At 39.0% G+C, this 19,483-nt stretch overlaps 1 protein-coding gene across 1 annotated transcript in view; it reads right to left on the bottom strand.

Moving 5' to 3' along the window:
- Positions 1 to 19,483, bottom strand: part of CAP2 (cyclase associated actin cytoskeleton regulatory protein 2) — a 69,509-nt gene that overhangs the window by 37,995 nt on the left and 12,031 nt on the right. Inside the window, exon 3 of the mRNA XM_063325874.1 lies at positions 16,245 to 16,345. Coding sequence (XP_063181944.1) covers positions 16,245 to 16,345 — 101 coding nt within the window. The remainder of the gene's footprint in view (positions 1 to 16,244; positions 16,346 to 19,483) is intronic.

Genomic DNA, 19,483 nt, shown 5'->3' with positions numbered 1-19,483 from the left:
AAGTTGTAGCAAAGTAAAACTGCCAAATTGTGTTTATTCATCTTAAAATGTGATGGCATGAATAAAACATAATCTGCTAGGTTGAAAATCACTGCAAGGAAGATGGTAAAAGAGGCACAACTTGGACAGTATTTGGGGAGAAGGGGATATTGTGGTCTGACAGGCTGAGATTTGGAAGAGGGTAATCATCTCTATAAATAGATAAAGAAATAAATAATAAGGGAGATTGTATGAGCATAGGAAACTTAAATTTTCCAGACATAGACATAAATACCATCAGTAATAGCAAGGTTTAGATATTCTTAGACATTTCAGAGGACTGACTTTTTGGTACAGAAATTCATAAAACAACAAAGTGTGTGCTATTTTAAGCTTGGGGTTTTTTTATGTGAGGAGGATCTTGCAGAACATCTGACCAAAACCTAATGTTCCAGGAGGAAGTTATTATGAATGGATTCGGTTCTTCTTAAATTGCAAGACAGACAAAAATAAATCTATAGCTAAGGCTTCATATATTGGAATGGAAAACTTTTAGAAAATAGAAAAATTAGTGAATGAAGGTGACTGGCCTGAGGAACTTCATGATTTGAATGCAGGAAAGGATGGATTTACATTAAGAATGGAAATAATCTATGAGTGCTGAGCAGGAGGGAGAAATTGTAGGAAAGGGCTAGACTCTCTGAATGAATAACTAACTAAAGCAAGATATTAAGAATAGATAGAAAACCCCCGAAGAGGAAGAAGAGGCCTTGATTATCAAGGAGAACTTTTTTCAGGCATTATAAAATACAGAAGCAAAGGAATCACAGATAAAGGCCTTGCTAAACTGTAAGAAAAGTAAAACAAAGCTATATTTTTTGTAGCTACTGGAACAATAAAGAAATAAAGCGATGAAGTGAGGCCATGGCAGTGACCTGAAGGGTAAGCTGCGCATGTCTACATTATTCTTCACGTATAGCTTACCTGTTGTTGAATAAATGCTTTTCCCCAATTTCAAGAAAGTTTACGTACATGAAGATATTGAAAGCATAGCTATGGACAATAATGATAAATGAATGGGAATTACATCATTTGAAAGGGAAGCCAAATGTATGCAGCTTAGTGTGACAAAATCATTGGGTCTATATTATCTTCATTCTAGAGTACTGAAGACACTGGCAGATGGAAGTACAAGTAGAAAATATTTTAAATATATATAATTTGGAGGTAGTACCAGATGACAGAAGTATGCAATGATGGACTGGGCAAATATGCCCAAGAAGAGGGGGAAAAAGTATGTCAAGTGATTTCATGGCTGTTAGTTTGACTTCAGCACCGTGCGCATTTAGAACGGATTTGAAAGGAGTGATTAAAAACACATATGAAAATTAAAAATGGGAGAAATTACAATGGGATTATCTGTGGTTTAAATCATTACTTTTAGGGATTGTTTAGAGTTTTCAGTTTCTTAGACAAAGATTATGTGTTAGATCCAGTATATTTAGATATTATGTAAAACGCTTGTTGCGGGTCCTCATAGGAAACTTATACTTTAAGTGGAAATTATGCAAATTAGTGTAAAAACTCTTAAGTTGGATAAGAAGCTGGATAAAAGGGGATAACAATAGGGTATGCAATGGTGTATACAATAGGGTAACACAATGGTCGTGTTATTTGAGAGGAGGAAAGTTCCTAGTTGTGTTTACTAGTGTCCTAAGAGAAAGAATTAAGTGTGCACTCATAAAATTCATGGGCAGCACAAAGTTAGGAGGTTTTAATATTGTTGAGATGGATTCACTTATCACTTGAGAAGAGTAAGACAGCTTTGTTGGCATGGGTAATATGAATAGGATAAAATTTAGCATTTTCACCCCTGCCTCTTTAAAACAATGCGTAATTTTGGGTGTAAAGCTATAACTGATTAATTGGAAATGCTGAAGACTGGAAATGCAAATATAAAAGCCAGGAAGGTGGCTTTGTGAAAAGAACTTATGCAGTTCTGCAATGGATGTGGCAAAATATTTTTAGTAGAGCTACAGATTTGTTAGTACCATTGGAGAGGGCCTCCTCTGGAATTCTATGTAAAGCACTAGTCATCTGTGTTAAATAAAGATGAGCTTAAATCAGAATTGATGCAGAGAAAACCTATTTGGATGTTTAGAGAAACGAGTATCTGTCATACAAAGATAAACTTTAAAAGTTTCACTTGCTTTGCTTAGCAACACAGTGACTGAGGAATATGATTCTTTCTCATACGGAATGTAAGTAACAGAGAAGGAAGAAAACGGTAGCGTCAGCATATGATCACAGGTCTGTAAACTGGGTCACAAGTAATCATAATCTCAAATTTAAAAGAAGATTTACAACTATCCAAAAAGTTAAACTCAGGAGGGATCTTCCAAATTCCTACAAAGAACTAGCATTAATTTAAGACAGAGCTTTAAATGCTGATCAAACAGATCATAAAACATGAGCAAAGTGCTCTTAGATATAGAAAATTAAGACTGTTTTGTGAGCTCTTGAACATATTCCGAGCTGGTAGCATCAATGAGGTTTGAAAAATATGTCTGTTTGGCACTTCGTTTACACTGTATTAAATCCAAGCTTTTGACTTCCCATCGGTCACTCATGGAGGCCAAGGAGGACTTTTTTCTCCACTCCGATTACAAAGTAACAACTGGTTTCTGGAATGATTTTTCACCTCTTTCTGCCAAAGCACTGGAATTTGGTCAAAGCTGGAGACAGACTGTTGGATGATATACACTGATGTTCCTAAAAGACTGACGTTCCTTGAGTATGCCTCATACACGTGTCTTGCTCATCTGACCTATGTTATAACTATTGTTGTATGTGGAATCAAGATGTACTTCTCCACCAGACGTGTATTACTCTTTTATGTTTATTACTACTCCTCCTCTACTGCAGAGTGTGGCCAAGGCCACTTTCTCAAAATGTCTGGGAGGTGTCTTTAAGAAATCTTCTGCTATTGAGGGCACCCAAGCCATTGATAACACCACCAATGCACCTCTGGTGCATTTAAAGTGTGGCTTTTTGCATTTTCTTATTATCCTAAATGTATTATAGAATGTTGGAAACGTTCAGCGGTCAGTGGACTAGATATTGATTGCAAGGCTTGTGCTGTATGCCCAAAATATATCCAGCCCCAAACTTGCAGTTGTGTAGGCATCAGAGCACTCGCATCTCTCACCTTTGAATTTAAATCTTAATCAAAGCATCATGCTAACACAGTTTTTGCATTTTACAAGCAGAATTTTATAAGACTTCTGCCACAGTTACTTCCTTCTTTCTCCAACAGCATTAAAAATGGCTTTCTGAGTTTTACTATTTCCAAGCATGCGGTACTTTCTTCTCATTAAGAATGCATTAGTTCAGTCTATCACCATTCCAGTTCTTTCTTGTTGTCTTTGAAACGTGACACTTCATTGCTACCTCCTTCTATTTAGCAGACAGGCTGTGTAACTAAGCAGACAGCATTATTTTTCATAGGGAGACGACTCTTTCATTAGACTCCCATATCCAGTGAAGACTAATGAGCGAAAATGGACCGGGGGGGATTTTTCTCAACAACTTGTGAGGCTCAGCTAAAAAATTGCCACAGAACGAATCAGCTGAAACTCTTTCAGTTATAATGAATGATAGTAATGAAGCCTGAGTGTCAAAAATGCATGGGAATCATGAGTAAATTTGTCAGAGTAGACTAGACCACAAACTTGCACACATCTATCTGCAGATAGAAATGGGCATATTTTTAGAGCAACTGATATCTAAAAACTTTGGGTAATCCTTTTGGCATTCTTGGGATTATGCATGGACACAGCAATCAGCAGACAGAGATTTCTCAGATGAGGTTAATATTTTGAAGGAATCAAGTTCCTCAAAGCATTTCCTACTTTGCTTTCAGCAGTTTGCTCTAGAGGCTGGAGGAGACGGCTGTGACTGTGGACCTGAATGCCAGGACCGTGTGGTGTTCTATTCACCACCTCAGTTTCCCCATCACTGAAGTGTGGAATAAGGTGTCTTAATTCTTTACCTCAGGTGTGTTTGATAGCTGATTGAGGTGACTGATACGGTTGGGAGAGACGAAGTCTGACATGTATGCAACATCAGACCAATTTCATGCCTGTTGAAACCTGTGGTTGACCACAGTGAGTGACTTCTTGCCATCGCAGTAAAAGCATAGACAGGGCTCTTTACAGTTAAGCCTGCAGGAGTTTATGGAGGAATCATACGTATTTAGAAATCATCTTTTTAATAGCAACTGGTTTAACGTTCTCTGTCACGATACAATGCCAACTTTTGATATTTCCCAGAAGCCACTGCTTGAAAAATTGCCAGAGGCTCCGTGAGAGATGGCTAGTGGTGACGGTGCTTCTGACCTGTTTGAAGCAGAGTATGGATTCCACCCAAACTTGCACCATTCCAGACTGAATAGACATAGATGCACTGAACCTGATGCTTAAACTACCCGTTCGCTTTAGCAAAGTTCAGTTCTCCAGAGCAGAGGTGATATTAGGATCTATCTCTTTCTAATTTTAAATGTTTTATTTAATCTATGTTGCCCCTCACTCTGGTATCCAAGCACTAATAAATATAAATATTATTTATGTGACAACAGTTTGGCAAACTACAAGAAGAAACAGGCACATGCATTCAGATCTCAAGTTACAAGTAAATTCAGTCTTTGAAAAAAACCCCACCTAAATAGAAGTAAGAGAAACAAACAAAGGATTTCCTAATGAAATTTAGTCAAGAAAATTACCCTATTGACCTGATAATATTAAATTTGTCAAATGTTATTAGATTTAATAACTTATTTCCTCAGAGTCATAGCACTGAAAAGCATAATGTAAATGCCAGAATGCGCTGGACTTCTGTTGTTAGAGAATAATACACGTGCGCATATAGATACATGCAAACATTAACAGTGATAATTTGCAAATCAAAATACACATCTATGTACATTTTGGATTTCTAAAATGTACTTAATGACTTTATTCTGAAACAAAACGGTAAAGAGGACATGAGGGAGAAGAATTGTGATTTAGTGGTCCAGAGTTCTAATCATAGTTTCTGCAGAAATAGTTTTGGGTCCTTTGGGTTTAGCAAAAAACACAATGACTGACAGCAAATGACAACTACAGATAGAGCTTCACTGTTACCAGCAAAGGCCCCAGTCTTTCTCTAAAAGGGACAGTACTGCCAGAGGAAGAGAAACAGTTTGTCTTTTACATTCTGCTTTCAAGAGCCTCTTCAAAGCGAAGTGGTGAAGTGGCTGGTGGCTTGAAGGCAGAAGAAAGAAATGGAAAAAGAATGAAGTTTAGATTAAGTATGGGGCTGCCATAGAAACTATCCAGGCCAGCTGAAGAGACAGTATTTATTTTGTACAGCTAATTGGCTGATAGAGATTTTTTCAAAACTAGGCCAAATGCTGAAGAGTCAGTGGCAGTTCTCCAAACAGAGCACTTTATACTGGAAAAGGAAAAGGAAAAAAAGCAAAAACCTGTCACCTTTCTCTTACTTGTCCATGCAGAAGACAGGGTTGAAATTCTAGTCAAAATTGAAGTCAATAGGAGATTGCCATTGATTTTGATGGAGCCAGAAATCACCCCAGATATTTTCTTTTCTATTTTCAGATAGATACATTTGACTACCACCAATCAGCCGTCCTCTATTAGTGTGGTTTTTTTAGTGTTTTTCAGCCTCCATGGCTATGTCTATATTAGGGAATTTTTCCTAAAATTTCTCAGCATTGCTACTGCCTGTCCAGTACCAATCTAAGGTTATATTGGTGCTGGTCTCTCTAGCTGTTTATATCTGCCAGAGCATTAAACACCGTGTCATGTAACTGTGCACAGTGCTAGCCAATATTACTTATTTGTTGTTTCAGAGTAGCATCTGTATCTAGGTTCATTAACTTTACCTTTTAGTTAGCTGGACTGTGACTTAAGCCACTCAGAGCTCTTACCTCCGGTGGAGCTCAAACCGAATGGGTCTTAAAGATCTTTCAGCGATAATGACGCAAGACAGATGGATAGAATTGTTTGGGTAAATCATCGCTGCCATTTTATTTCGCCGTATGAACCACAAACTGTACAGATATACTGCTGTAAAGGGGTATTTAAAGCCACAACAGATGCTTTTACATTAATTACACAATTATTGCCTTGGATAAAGGTTCTGCATCTTTTGCACCAGTAAAATTTGCCCCAGTGTTCCAGAATTTCCTCTAAACTCTCCCAGTTTTGAATGACATGAATTGTTATGATTGATCTCAAGGGACTGTTAACTTTAAAACCTAATGAATGCTATTTAAATGTCAGCTTTGTTAAATAATTAGTTATTAGTCTTGGTAGCAGAAGCAGTCGATTATGTTGTTCGTCTGTCACTGTTTCAAACAGATACAAATATTTGTCTGCAGGGCCATTGTGGCTACTGGTTACTGCCAAGGAAAGCAGTAGGAGATCACATTCTCCCAAAACTTCTCTAATAACCTCCACCCACCAAAGGAGAAGGGCAAGTCCAGACCAAAGCTCTTGAATAGCCAATGGTCTCCTAAAGCTCAGGCTGCTTTTGTGTCTTCCAGATTCACAAGTTCTTCATGAATCTCTTTTACAACAACCAAATATCTGCAACTCTCTTGACCTCTGTTCATTTCAACTTTTACATGGAAGTTCCAAAACGAGATGTAGCATATGGATAGTTAGGGATTCCAGAAGATTCAGCATAGAAAAATACTGAGAATTGTGTGCAAAAATAAATAGTCCGCACATTACTGAAGATGTGGTCTTTTTATGGACTAAAGGGTTTTTTTTTGTTTTCAATACCTTCCTTTTCTGAACAGTTTTGAAAATGTTCAAGGATTCAAGTTTGACATTTACATTGGTGACTGCTGTCTTCTGTAAAGAGTCAGTCACCTGCTGGAGATTTCAAAGCCATCTCATTGGACAGCATATAGTCATGGATCTACATTCACATCTTCCACATCAGTAGAAGTAAAAGATGCTATTGGCACATTGCGACATGTGATCTTCCAGTCCCTGGTGCTTATCTGTAGACTGGACATCCCCAAAATCGATTGTCATCTGTGCAGAATTTGTACTGTCATGTTCTACCTTTATAATATGTGATTAGTGATAATCATAGAAACAAACAGCTGATAAAAACAGCCAAACATTTTAAGAACAAACATAAAAACATCATGAGAACAAACGGCTTCTCTACAGTGCAGAGAATACATCACTAAAATCTATACAACAACATTGCTGGTTGGAGCTTCTAATAACCAAATACTGTAATAGTATATTTTATGAGCTTCAGAGCATGAGTAACAGCAAGTAGCAATCAGTTGCTTTTGACCTGTCTCCAGTTTGTCCCCAGGACTCCTGAGGTGAAAGGCTAACACTGTAACAGAACGATAATGCAGGAAAGTATGCAATTTTCCAGGGGGAATTAATTTAACTAATGATATTAAGGGAATATCTTTTGTATCACGTCAAAGGTTATTCCATGACAAAGTTGTAATTTTTTTGGAATCAGTATTAGGTAGAGTAGATAGAAAGCACCCCAACCTGCACAGGCATTTACGGAAGTTAGCCACAGTCTTCCTGAGAGAGCTCTTATAGCTCTTCATAGCCTGTAAAAGCAAGTAGGTTTCTCACAGAGAGATGGGAAAGGAAAACCACTCCACTTCGGGATTTCATTAAGAACAGAAACTGTGGTACATTAAAGTTTCACAGACTTCCAAAGCTTCTATTTTATACTATTACTTGGAGCTACATTGTGTATCTCTGAAAGCGTGCATTAATTCCTATAATAAATAGGAATCACATACAATGTACTGAATAGATGAAGTCCAAACTTTGGCTATTATCAAGATCAAACATTTTTTAAATTCAGGTTCCTTTTTTTTCCCCCATGAACATCCGAGTTCAGAACACAGGGTGCTGCTGCCTGTATCGAGGAATTACTTGTGGAGAGACCTCATTTCCCTGAAGAAAGGCAAACCTACATTTCCTACATGGAACAGACGCTGTAAACCAGCACATCAGACAACCACAGAGATGTCAGGCACCTGCAGGTCTCATTGTCATCTGCGCAAACATGCTTTTGCCTCCACTGGCTGCAGGCACTCTGGTTATTTCTCTGATGGGCTGGTTTGCCCCTGAGGTCTGCTGCTAAGCAGTCCCGTTCTCTATCCCCAGCTATTCTTTCAGAAGCCCTTTTCAGTGAAGGTCCAAATCCATCCTGAGGAAATTTCAGAAAAGGCTTTATGATTTCACAGCTTTAGGATGTCATTCATGTGTCTCTGATTTAACAAATACAAGTTCTAGGTACTTCAGATGCGTATATCTGCAAATTAAAAAGGTTACAGCACTTGTTGAGGTATCACTTCATAAATATTCCTTTGGCAATGTTCACTGAGCACCCTACTGAGGAGCTGATTTCTTGACTTTCTGTGTCTGACAAATACCAGTTTCCCTGATATAAAGACTGGAGAACCATCCATTTCTAGGCAATTGCACTGTCTTTAGAGAGAGAGCTTGGACAAACAGGTTCTTATATTGAAATGGCTTTGTGTGTGTTCTGTCTCTCACACAATTCAGGACAACTGGTGACATTGCCCACCTCATTCTGCAAGTAGTCCCAGTGAGCTCCCTGAAAGCAACTCACAGGCTAAAAGTGCCAGAATCTGTCTCCTTGTAACTTCACTTCCACTTTTATCACCTTGAAAGAATCCCAGACCCCGACCAAAATGTGCTAACATGGAAGGAAGTTAAAAGCTTAGAGCTGACACATCTATAAATGATATTTAAGGTTTCTTCCCACTTGAACCATGCTTTCCTTTTCAGAGGTGCTAAATACTAAAAGCCAACATTTACTTGGAGAGGGGGCCACAGCCTCTCTGAAAGGCAAGGTAGTAACCTACATGCACAGTGATGTGATTGAAAAGCTGGTCTGACCTAAGGTGGTTTTTTATAAACAGAACATGTATTAAAGCAACAAGAAATAAGTATTTCAGGCTCAAAGATCTACTTCAAGATCCTAAACCAATGTTTTCATTATAGCTTTGGGATTTAGAATAAAACATACAATTACACTTATGAAACAAAATAGCAAAAATTAAACTGCTTTGCAGTTCAGATTAATTATGGAAATATATAGTTGAATTTATGGCTGTCAGTAGACTAACAGAAGTAAGCATTGACAGTGACATGGTTTAATTTATCCTAATGGATTCTTCAATATTCAGAAATCTGGCCATATTGATCATGCAATTCATACTGAATAAAAAGAGGCAATACACATTTGTGGCCACATTCTACCCTTATCGCTCCTGACAGCACTCCCAGCTTATTTAAAACAACATTCAAACCGCACATTGGTTTCCCTTGTGGCTTAATTCTCATTATTCTCTGAACTCCTTTTTACTAGAAACTGACTGAAGAGCCAGATTCTGAGCTCATTGTTTGGTTTTTTGCTGACTACAATGAACAGCCTTCTCAGTTTCCAAGCCCAGCATTTCTATACACTCAAAACAGTTGCAACCACCAACTAGCAAAATAAAAGCAGGTCAGGGATGGGGAGGCAGGATGAGTAAAAAGAGTGTGCATGTGCTTTTCAGAAAGAATGAGACTGAAAAGTAATAAAAAACTTGCTCATAGCCTGTAGAAACAAATGACATCAATCAAGCACGGAAGATGTGTGTCCCAAAAGAGAAAAAAAATGTAAAAACAAAAAAAGAGAACATTCAAAGATGTATATTTCTCAGCTTGAAGTAAACGAGCTTAAAAAATGTTACTACTCCAGCTTCAAAAATCATAATTATTTGCAAGAGAAATAAGAACCATGAGCACTGATGCCAGTAAAGAGAGTTTTCAGTCACAAGAGGTTCATGCCGATGACAAAAGCAGGGCTACTGTCTCTCTGCTCCTCTGTCTTGATTTTCCTGATGGATCAAGGTAGTTTAATTTGCCAGTGGTTCACTGGAAATTATGGCTGTGAGAACCACAGACCCACTGTTCCACGACTGAGTGCCTGAGATGACCGCCACCTATGCCCCCCCAATCCTGGACTGCTTTCAGTCAGAGAGAAAAGTAAAAGTCTGATTACCTTATCAAGGCCTCCTCAAGGACCTTGGATCCGTGCCAGCTCCATGTCTCCAGTCCTCCCTAATAAGTTTCTCCCAACTTTACACTGGCAAGTGACCCAAGCCATGACTTTGCAACAGACTCATTGGGACACTCTCATACTGTATTTGTGGCTGCGAGTGCAGCTGGTCCACACACTAAAGCTACCCACCATTTAGCTAGCTGATTTAGCCATGTAATTTTATCACCTTATGATTTTTGCTTAAGATGACACAGAGGTTTTCAACCTGCGGGGCACTTACGCTTCTAGGTCTATACACTACTTCTAGAAAACCACCAAGAAAAACAGATTTCCTATCAGTAGACTCAAATTTGCTCTTAAAGGACTTCAATGAAAAATTTTTAGAGGACAGCAAAATTAGCATGAGCTAGAGCATATGATTCTGATTTAGACTTCAAATGGCTGAAAATATAATGTATGCCTTGATTAATTGCTCCAATCATTAATTAAATTAATTGGTAAAACATGGACCTTAAAGCTAGTCTGAACACTGGATATTATTCTGAATTCATCCAGTCAATTAAAGAGCCCTTTACTCTTGGAATTTTTTTCATATGAGGAAGTTATACTTTAACATTTTTTTTGGCAAACATGATGGAGTTTTCTTTGGTTTCGCATTGCATATAAGGTTTCACACTCAAATCATTCTGATACCTTTTTCCTGGAATCCTTTGGAGATCAGAAAATCCCGTTCTACTGGGTAACTACATACAGATATAATTGCCGCGTTTAGGGGCTAACAGTTCTAGACCCTTCCCCAAAAAATGGTCCCTGATCAACTGCACTACTTTGAAATCAACATAGCTATTTACGGGTTTAGTTAGGAACTACTTCATATGCAAAGAAGCCCCATGAAAACAGGTTATGAAGAACAGCTGACAGCCTTGACTGTTTGTGTTTCTGATTTCTTATGTTTCTGACTGAGGGAATGCCATATGGAATGTTCTCATTCTATATTCCCACCACCATCACCCCAAATTTACAGGTGCACGTTTCTCGTGCCAGCAATACATAACTAAATGCCCGGAATTGGCCACCATGGCATTTTTTTTCCCAATAGAGTCTGTTCGACTTTTGTCTCTTCCTTGCCTTTTTAAATAAAAAGAAAAGCAAGTGGTATTTACTGCAATGTCAGTGTCAAGAAACAAACAGCCTGAACCAGCTCCCATCAAAATGAATGGAAAAACTCCCACTCTTTCAGGGTCTAGAGTCTAAATGGACAGGTTCTTCATGCTCAGGAGCCATCTTTATTCCCAACCAGGTGTCTTACAGTCAGACAGGTGCAACCACATCTGCACACCACTGCACCTCACCCAATAAATCCTGCTTGTTTTGAAAGCCAGATCCAATCCCTAGGCCACAAGTGAAGTTGTCCCTTGGAACAGAGCAATCAAAAGTTGTAAAGCCCCTAAAAATGATACTTTTTCTGGATTAGCCACTTGGCTACATTGTGTATACTACATTTCCATCTTTCTTATATTGAAGTGAGTATTCTTTATTGCTTATGTTACGGAGTATCTTGTAGTACACATACTGAGTGAGAAATACAGCTGAATTAGCCTTGCAAAATGAACTTTAATATTGATAGATTTCCAAAGTTGGTTTTTTTTGGTTCCTGATTATTTGTGGGTTTTTTTCACTTTTGGTGGATAGCAGTACTGTTTTCTACACTTAGTCTCTTTCTTTCAGCTGAGTGCATTTTGTACACGGTAAAAAATGTTTGGTTTTTTATTCTTTTTTATGTATTCTCTTTTTCCCCAGTCCTGTAGTAGCTACTTGGTTTGGTGTTTATTTCATGTAGCAGAAAATACCTATCACAGAAATGCAAAGGCAGTCTGACAGCAAGCTTCTCTTTGGGCACGTTGACATCATCCTCTTCTCTGAGCTCTAATTCAACTTTCAACACAATGCCTAAAACCGCACAGCCTCTGGGCACAAAAGATGAACATGAGAGTACACTTGTGCATTCTGTTGCCCCGTAAGCAAATTGCCTTGTTACTGAGGAATCAGTCAAATAATGGGTTTGATAGTCTGTGTTTAGATTAGGTAAGAAAAAGTGCAAAAGTGTTTTTTGGTGTATCACAGACAGCAGCACATCCTGTTCAAAGTTCAGGGCTATGAAAGTCATCGACTAATTCTTCAACATCTCTCACAAGAAAAGAAAACATACAGCTATTTCACGTCTAATAACCACTCTTTGGAAAAAATGAGGAAGCTGGGATTTTTTAACTTCACTGATAGGCCAGACCAGAGCTGCATTTTGCAAAGTGCATATATACCTCATAAAAGATAACTCCTGCTTTCAGTTGTCTGTCTATATTTACATGAACTACGCCTGGAAGGAACAGATGAGAATGCCATTGCTTTCATGTAATAGATAAGGAAAAGAAACTCTGTGGGTATGTGCATAAGACGAACGTTTGTGGGGTGAACATTGCTTCCCCTGCTCATGCTGATAGCAAATCACTGCATGCACACAGAGAACCCCTGCAGATCGGATAACGTGCTGTGAATTGCTGCTCCGTGCTGTCTTGTTCATGTAGTCATACATGTAACGAATTGTACCTAAACTCTCTTCTAGTACCTCCCAACAGCAAGCTAACCAACAGCCTTTTTATTTCTCATTGCTCCAAGTTGCTTGCCTGTCTGAGCTCTGCATTTCAGCAGCTGGAAGATGGAAGATAGAAGAGAAAATGCATCCATATTTCTATAGTTTTCCTTTCCAAGCTAAATGGCTTGGATGAGAGAAGAGGGAACATAACTGAATCACTCAGACAATCTGTTCTTTCAACTGGTGGGGCTGGGAGGGTAAAAGATTTTTACAAATAAACAATTTTAGAAAAAGGCAAGTATTAGCTTATGTGTTTGACAGGAAGGCTGTAATTCTGCTCTGCTCTGTACCACATAAAATAATAAAATATGGAAATTTTACGTTATCTGCCCTTCTCTTGTAGAACTAGTACATTCTCTTCTTATCATTATGTCTCATCTGGTACATTACTGAAACTCAAGCCAAACCATGGCACTATTCCACCACTTGAGATATCACATAAACAAAAACAATGTGAAGAAGCTCATAATAAACACAGCACAGAGACCTGCATCTTGGCCTCCTAAAATCTTGCTAGCTTTGCTTTGACAGGGTGAAGAGCCCATCAAACCTGCTTGACCGGCTTCCTCACTGGGACACAATCTGACCGTGTCTTCCACAGGCAGCTCTCTGTCATCCTCAGCACGTTTTCTGTAGTGGTGGAGGCATCTGGGCAAACAGCGGTGGGCCTCATGTCTCTCTGATCCAGCAATCAGCCAGTGCTATCCAGTGCTATCTGCTGGGCATAAGAGAACTTCCTATCCTGTAGACCCACAGTCTATTTTATACTGCTTTTGAATTTCCCTCATTCTGTCAGAAGAATGGTTCAGTGTTGGCACACATAGTGAGCCAGCTTCAGGGCTGTTATAACCTGTAATAGTTGGTGACAGCCTCCAAGACACTGGTATGTCAGGCCAAAGGCAGCCAGTTGGCAGCAGTCCTGGCCACGCTCACTCTTTCACTGACTTCACATGCTCTATAGTTATGACACGGACAGTGGAAAGTGGTTTCATAAAATCTCTCCCTGTAGGGGACTTTGTATTTCACAGAAATTTCCATATAATCACCAGATTTTTATTCCACAGTGACAGGACAGGAAAAGGACCTCATTTTAGCTGTTTAGGATATTTTGTTTTAAATAGACTAAGTAAAATCCCAAGCCATTCTCTCTGTCTGTCTTTTAAAAAGTGGTTAGTTTCTTTAATGCATTTGACCTCAGAGATTCACCCCTGCATGTACTGTAATTTGAATGAGAAATATGCTGCTCTCCAGACTGAGTCTAAGCGGCACTCTTCTTTGATAAACTAATCTTTGTAAAATCCACCGTGCTGCTGTATTTAACAGAGCCTGGAGCTAGCTATTAGTTCTCTTTTTTATTTTGTTCTCTTTCAATAGACTATTTAGAGTACAGCATGCTGAAAAAATAGGAATGGGGCTCCCTAAGAGATATTAGTTATGGCTGTATTCTTCCTTTTGCCAGAAACACAAACCACACAATCCTTACAGCAATCAGCACGAAATACATCATGTTAAATCCCTCATTTCTTTAGCATAATACGAAGTCTCGCTTTCTCTCATATTACCATTCTGGTCAGTCAGGTATGTGAGTTTTTTCTAGGCAACAGGTGTTTTTTGAAATAAAATACAACCTTCCCTTCAGCTCATTATGTGAAAGAGACAGCAGCTGCAAGTATAATGCTGAGGACACATGGTCTATAAGACACCCAGAAGAAAAATACTCCTTGTTCCACTTGTTAAGGTAAAGCACAGATGTTGCTTCAGTGATAAGCATGAGCATAAGGCAACCACAGTCTGCTTCATGTTGTAAATTCAGAATCTAAGATTTCAGAATATTTAATAGGCTGCAATCAGAATCACCGGTTTCTTTATGTAAGGGAAAGTTGTTTGTGTCTAATCTCCTAGTCCTAACAAATACTCCTTATCACAGTTTGCATTACACTACCATCACCAATATGCTAGGGACTATCCACAGACTTGGCAGATAAATTATTAATAGTCTTTTATACGGACTCAATTATGAGTATCAAATAGTGACAAATGCCTAAATTAATACATTTATTGATTTAAACATTTACAGATAGCGTATATTAAAAAGGTTTTAGTCATTTAGAATGTTAAATGCAGGGTTTTTTCCCTGCTTAGTGTTCATACTAAGGCTATTTCTGTATCGCTCAGATCTAGACTGTTGAGAAAATCAGCTGCAAAATAATGGTGTCTAATGAATGTAATGACCAAAGCTAGAACAGATCCTTTCCAGGGAGCAATTATTTGCTCAGTGAGGTGGATAATTCCCCCTTCCCCCCACCCTCGGTTTATTAATTTTTGCCTAATTTCTTTTAAGAACAAAGTACATAAATAGCAGCTTACAGTATAACTGTTAAAGTAAAAAGGCTTTTTCAAATAAAAAAGGAAGTTCATCATTTCCTTAGAAACACAAAGATCCTCTAGAATTGCCTGTTCTCCTTACTCCCTCCAGTTTTCTAGGCCTAACTAGGTCAGAAACTCTACCAACAAGAACATATAACGCCACAGAGAGAACACAGCTCACAGAATAATCCCAGAGCTCTTCTTCCATTAGTAGACTGGTTACTTTGGCTGTCTTGCAAAATATTTATGCTGGCCTTGCAGCATAAATCCCAGTAGCTTGTAGGACTGCATGTTTTTCTGGCTCTACAGTGTTTGTTATGTAGAGCAACAGCTGCAATGAATTGGGAAATGTACACATGGAGAAAGGCCCGATGGCATGGATCTACTAGTCAAAAGCTTCACACTCCTTCAGATGCCGTTCCAACTGACCCTGGCTCTTCTGCGTGTGTTTTTGTTTCAAAATTGATATTGGTAAGTTCTTGGTGAGTCCATCCTTTGTCATTCTATCACCACCATAGAGAAGACAGGTTTAAAAAATAAAATGAAACAAACAAGCTCTGATCACAATATACTATAAGATTATGAAGTAATTTCATAATGAAACTGATAGCATAGTATTTCCTTGCTATGACATATGTGGTAAAAATGGGTCATTTAAATGTCCGAAATACTCATTTTTTAATTTGCTGTGATGTTGCAAATGAAAGAGATGTGAATAATAAAAACAAATGATGATGTATGTGCTTAGATACAACCACAAGAAGTTATCACTGCTTGGACCCACCTATTGTTTCACTCTTGTTCTTAATTGTTTTCCTGTCGTGCAAAGGGCTTAACAGCCACCAGGACAATTCAGATTGCTTGTGACTGAGAATATTTCTATGTTTTGCATACTATGGCCTTCAACCTTTGGTGCTGTAGAAGAGGAACAGGCTCTTCTTATGAATCCATACAGCCTTTTGTCCTTCCTGAGCCAACTGTCCTCAGCGTGTTATGCCGGGATATCACTACTACAAGAACTAATAATTCAGAGAACTGATATCAATCAAGGCTGATCACACAGATTCGAAGACCTGTACACTTATATCATGGGGAGAAAATCTGAGCAAATACTCACATGTGTCTTCACATCACCCTCAAGAATCTTGCTGTACCTGAGAAACTCAGCAACACTTCCATTCAGCAGCCTATCAAAGGCTTCAACATACGGTGCTATGCCTATAGAAGAAGATCATTCCATTATAATGCATTCATAAAGTACATAATACATAGGACATTCCTTTGTAGCAGATGGAGGAGAAATACCATAGAAACAGGGGAAATTGCTGCAACTTATTTTCTGCCATACTCACTGATTTGTGAAATGAGCGAAAAAGGATGTATAATGATTTTTTTTTCTAGCTGGAAAGAAAAAAAATGTGCTCTTGATAGAACTTGCCTAGAAACATGAAGAGAATCTACCCTGTATAATGTAACGGGGAGCCTCTTTTGTCTTAAAATAACAGGTGCTAAAACATTTCTCAGCCCTTCAAAGACCTAGTGGCCTGATAAGCATTTTGTCTTAACAAAATTCTACTGTTGTACATAAAACAAATATTATCCCCTAAAAAGAATCTGCACTGTGCTGAAAAACTATTTTTTATATCACCCACCCTTTCATGAAGATCTTTGTATTGTTTGGTGGCTCTTCATAGCAAGCAATTAAATTTCCAGTAAGATAGAGCCTTTAGAATCTGTTGACAGTGGATTTATGCAGTGAGATGTGGCTTTGTAATCTCCTTATTTTGTTGTCTGACCTTGCAAAACTGTCACTGGATAAAGAAAGCGCAAACAAGTCTTCTAGATGACACATCCCATTGACTATATATATATATACACTATACATTCTAACAGAAGAATAAAAATTATATTTTCTATACGGTATACAGAGCAGTTTCCTGATAAAGTGGACAATCAGAAAATGCAGATGACACTCAGTTTCTTACGCACCTGGCTTCTAAATGGCTTTATGTGGTACCTTTTAGGAAAGAAAAATAATCTTTCCTTGGATGCTTTCCAGCCCTCCCTTTACTCCCTGATATATCCTCATGTCTTGTCTATGGCTCAGAACCTTTGCCAGCTCCAGCATGAGCGACACACATGTGAATTTATGGCATCTTGTAGGATCTGAGAGACCAAGGTTAAAATTCTTCCCAGCCCTTCTCCTTCATTAATGAAGCCTGAAGATTGCTCTGAAGAGGTACCGGGCTTTCCCCAGAGAGTTTGCTTTAACCTTTTGGCACTATATGACAATTGTGTCCAAATTCATAATCTTGAAAGCCCTCTTTATTCCACAAGAGTCATCTGGCTCCTTGACAGAAAAAAGAAGGGCTCTGGCAATGGGAGTTTGCAATGGTCTGTGTGAAAAAAAAAAAAAAGTAGTTAGTCAGCCAGGCGCGGGATTTCAAGGCTCCTTTTGTTCTCTTGATGTCACTCACCTTTAATTCTGAGGAATTTCTGGGCTTTCTTCCATATAAAGTGTTTGTGTGTAAACCCCTCAAATGACCTAGTGTACAAAAGGTTTTAGTTGTGGAGATGCTTTCCAAAGCCCGTTTATGTTCTTTGTCAAAATCTATGTATGTCTCCAAGAGAATCATTGTAACGTTTTACTTTAGAGCAGCGTTTTAAATAGCAGTTCACCAAATGGCAATTGTCCTATGCAAAACTAGAAAGCCACTATGCTATTTTTTACTATTCAATACAGCTAGCTCCCAGGAGCATTTCCTAGAATTTGCTGTGGGCTGTGCAAAGCAATTGAATTATTTGTTTGCAATCCTGCTGTCGTAATGCCATTTAAGAAAACAGTAAAGGTACAGTTCTCCCATCCTCCTCATTATTTTGTTGTTTCTGAAAAAGTATTAATTGAAAAGTCAGGATTATTTTTTGTGATAATTCTAATTATGGAATGTTCTTTTAAGGGAGGGGGTCATGGTAGAAGAGAGCAATATATCTCCATTTCCACTAGAGATTTGAAAAAGGTCACACTCTGTCTGAGCATCAGCTTTAAAGGAGAGAAAGAGAGAGAGACCGGTTCTGTAAGACTGTCAGCTTTGCAGTCGCTGTGGAGGTTATGTGAACCTCTACAGAAACACAGTAACACAGGCAAACAGAATGACGTTTGTGGCACTCTATGTGTATCAGTCACCCAAACTGAAGAACTGGTAGTCTTTCCTAACTGCATCAGCAAAAGCTAATTCCTGCGTCCCTGTGTGAGACAGTTTTGCCTGGAGTCATGGTGCAGGCTGGCAAGTGCCCCATGGTGCCACTCATCTCAGCTTCTTACTGCAGTCGCCCGCTGGCTGTGTTTTATAATCTTGCTCCAACAGGGTTTGTCAGTTGGTTTCTTCTAGGGATCTGCTGGGGTTCTAAGGCCCCCTTCCCTGTGGGTAAATCTTTTCACCTGGCTGCGCTCTTAGGTTGGGCCAAGGATATAGCAATTTTTCATGGAAGTACCTCACATGGTGAGTTCATCTCCTGTTCTGAAAGCAGCCCTGGTTCTGCAGTACTGAGCTCTGGATTAATATAGAGATTCATTATAGGATTGAAGCCTGTATTTTTTAAAAGTGTAGATTACCTAGTAGTGATTGATTTATTTGTCAGTTTGGACACAGATCGTCTTTCTCCGTGACTTTGCTACGGTTTACTAGCCGTCTAGGTTTTCTCTGGACTGTACGCATTTTATTGCTGAAGCTTCCTCTGACGGGCTCACTCAGCTGCTATGGAAGCCTGCTAGAAGATGCTCCCTTCCTGCCATAGAAACACGCTGCTTTCAGTCAGCTGCTCCACAGCAGCTGCCAGCGCGTAGGCCCATGGCACGCATGACTGTGGGGAAGGTCCCTCACATGTGTTGTTGGGCAAGGGCTGTCACAGAGGGACAATAACGCGGCTGACATGCACTGACTTGCTTCTGTGTCAGTAAGGAAGGTGCCTGCAACTTTCTGCTTGTTCCGCGGCTTCTGCACAGCAGCTGAGTCCGTGCTGGGATGTGCTCTGCTCTGAGAATGCGGGAAAGGGCCAAGGAATACAGAAAGCAAAGGACATGAAGCTAATAAAGGGATATATGTCGGGGTTCTGGGTGAAAGAGCAAGCTCTGGAGAAAGGAAGGGGCACCTTTATTCCATCAACATCAGAACTGCCACATTTATAAGGTTATTTACCGTCTAACTTTCATGAACAACAAAAAAAATAAGGAGTGAAAAACTATGCTTTGGTAATGTGATGTGAATAAAGGAAGACAGAATTTTTTGGTGTATTCTCCAATGTAGTGCTTTGGAGATCCACTTGAGAAGGGAGAGCTCTAGAGATAACAAAAGGTGC

This window comes from Chroicocephalus ridibundus, chromosome 2 (genome assembly GCF_963924245.1).
Source record: "Chroicocephalus ridibundus chromosome 2, bChrRid1.1, whole genome shotgun sequence".
Taxonomy (NCBI): Eukaryota; Metazoa; Chordata; class Aves; order Charadriiformes; family Laridae; genus Chroicocephalus; species Chroicocephalus ridibundus.
This window is presented reverse-complemented; position numbering and strand designations above follow the sequence as displayed.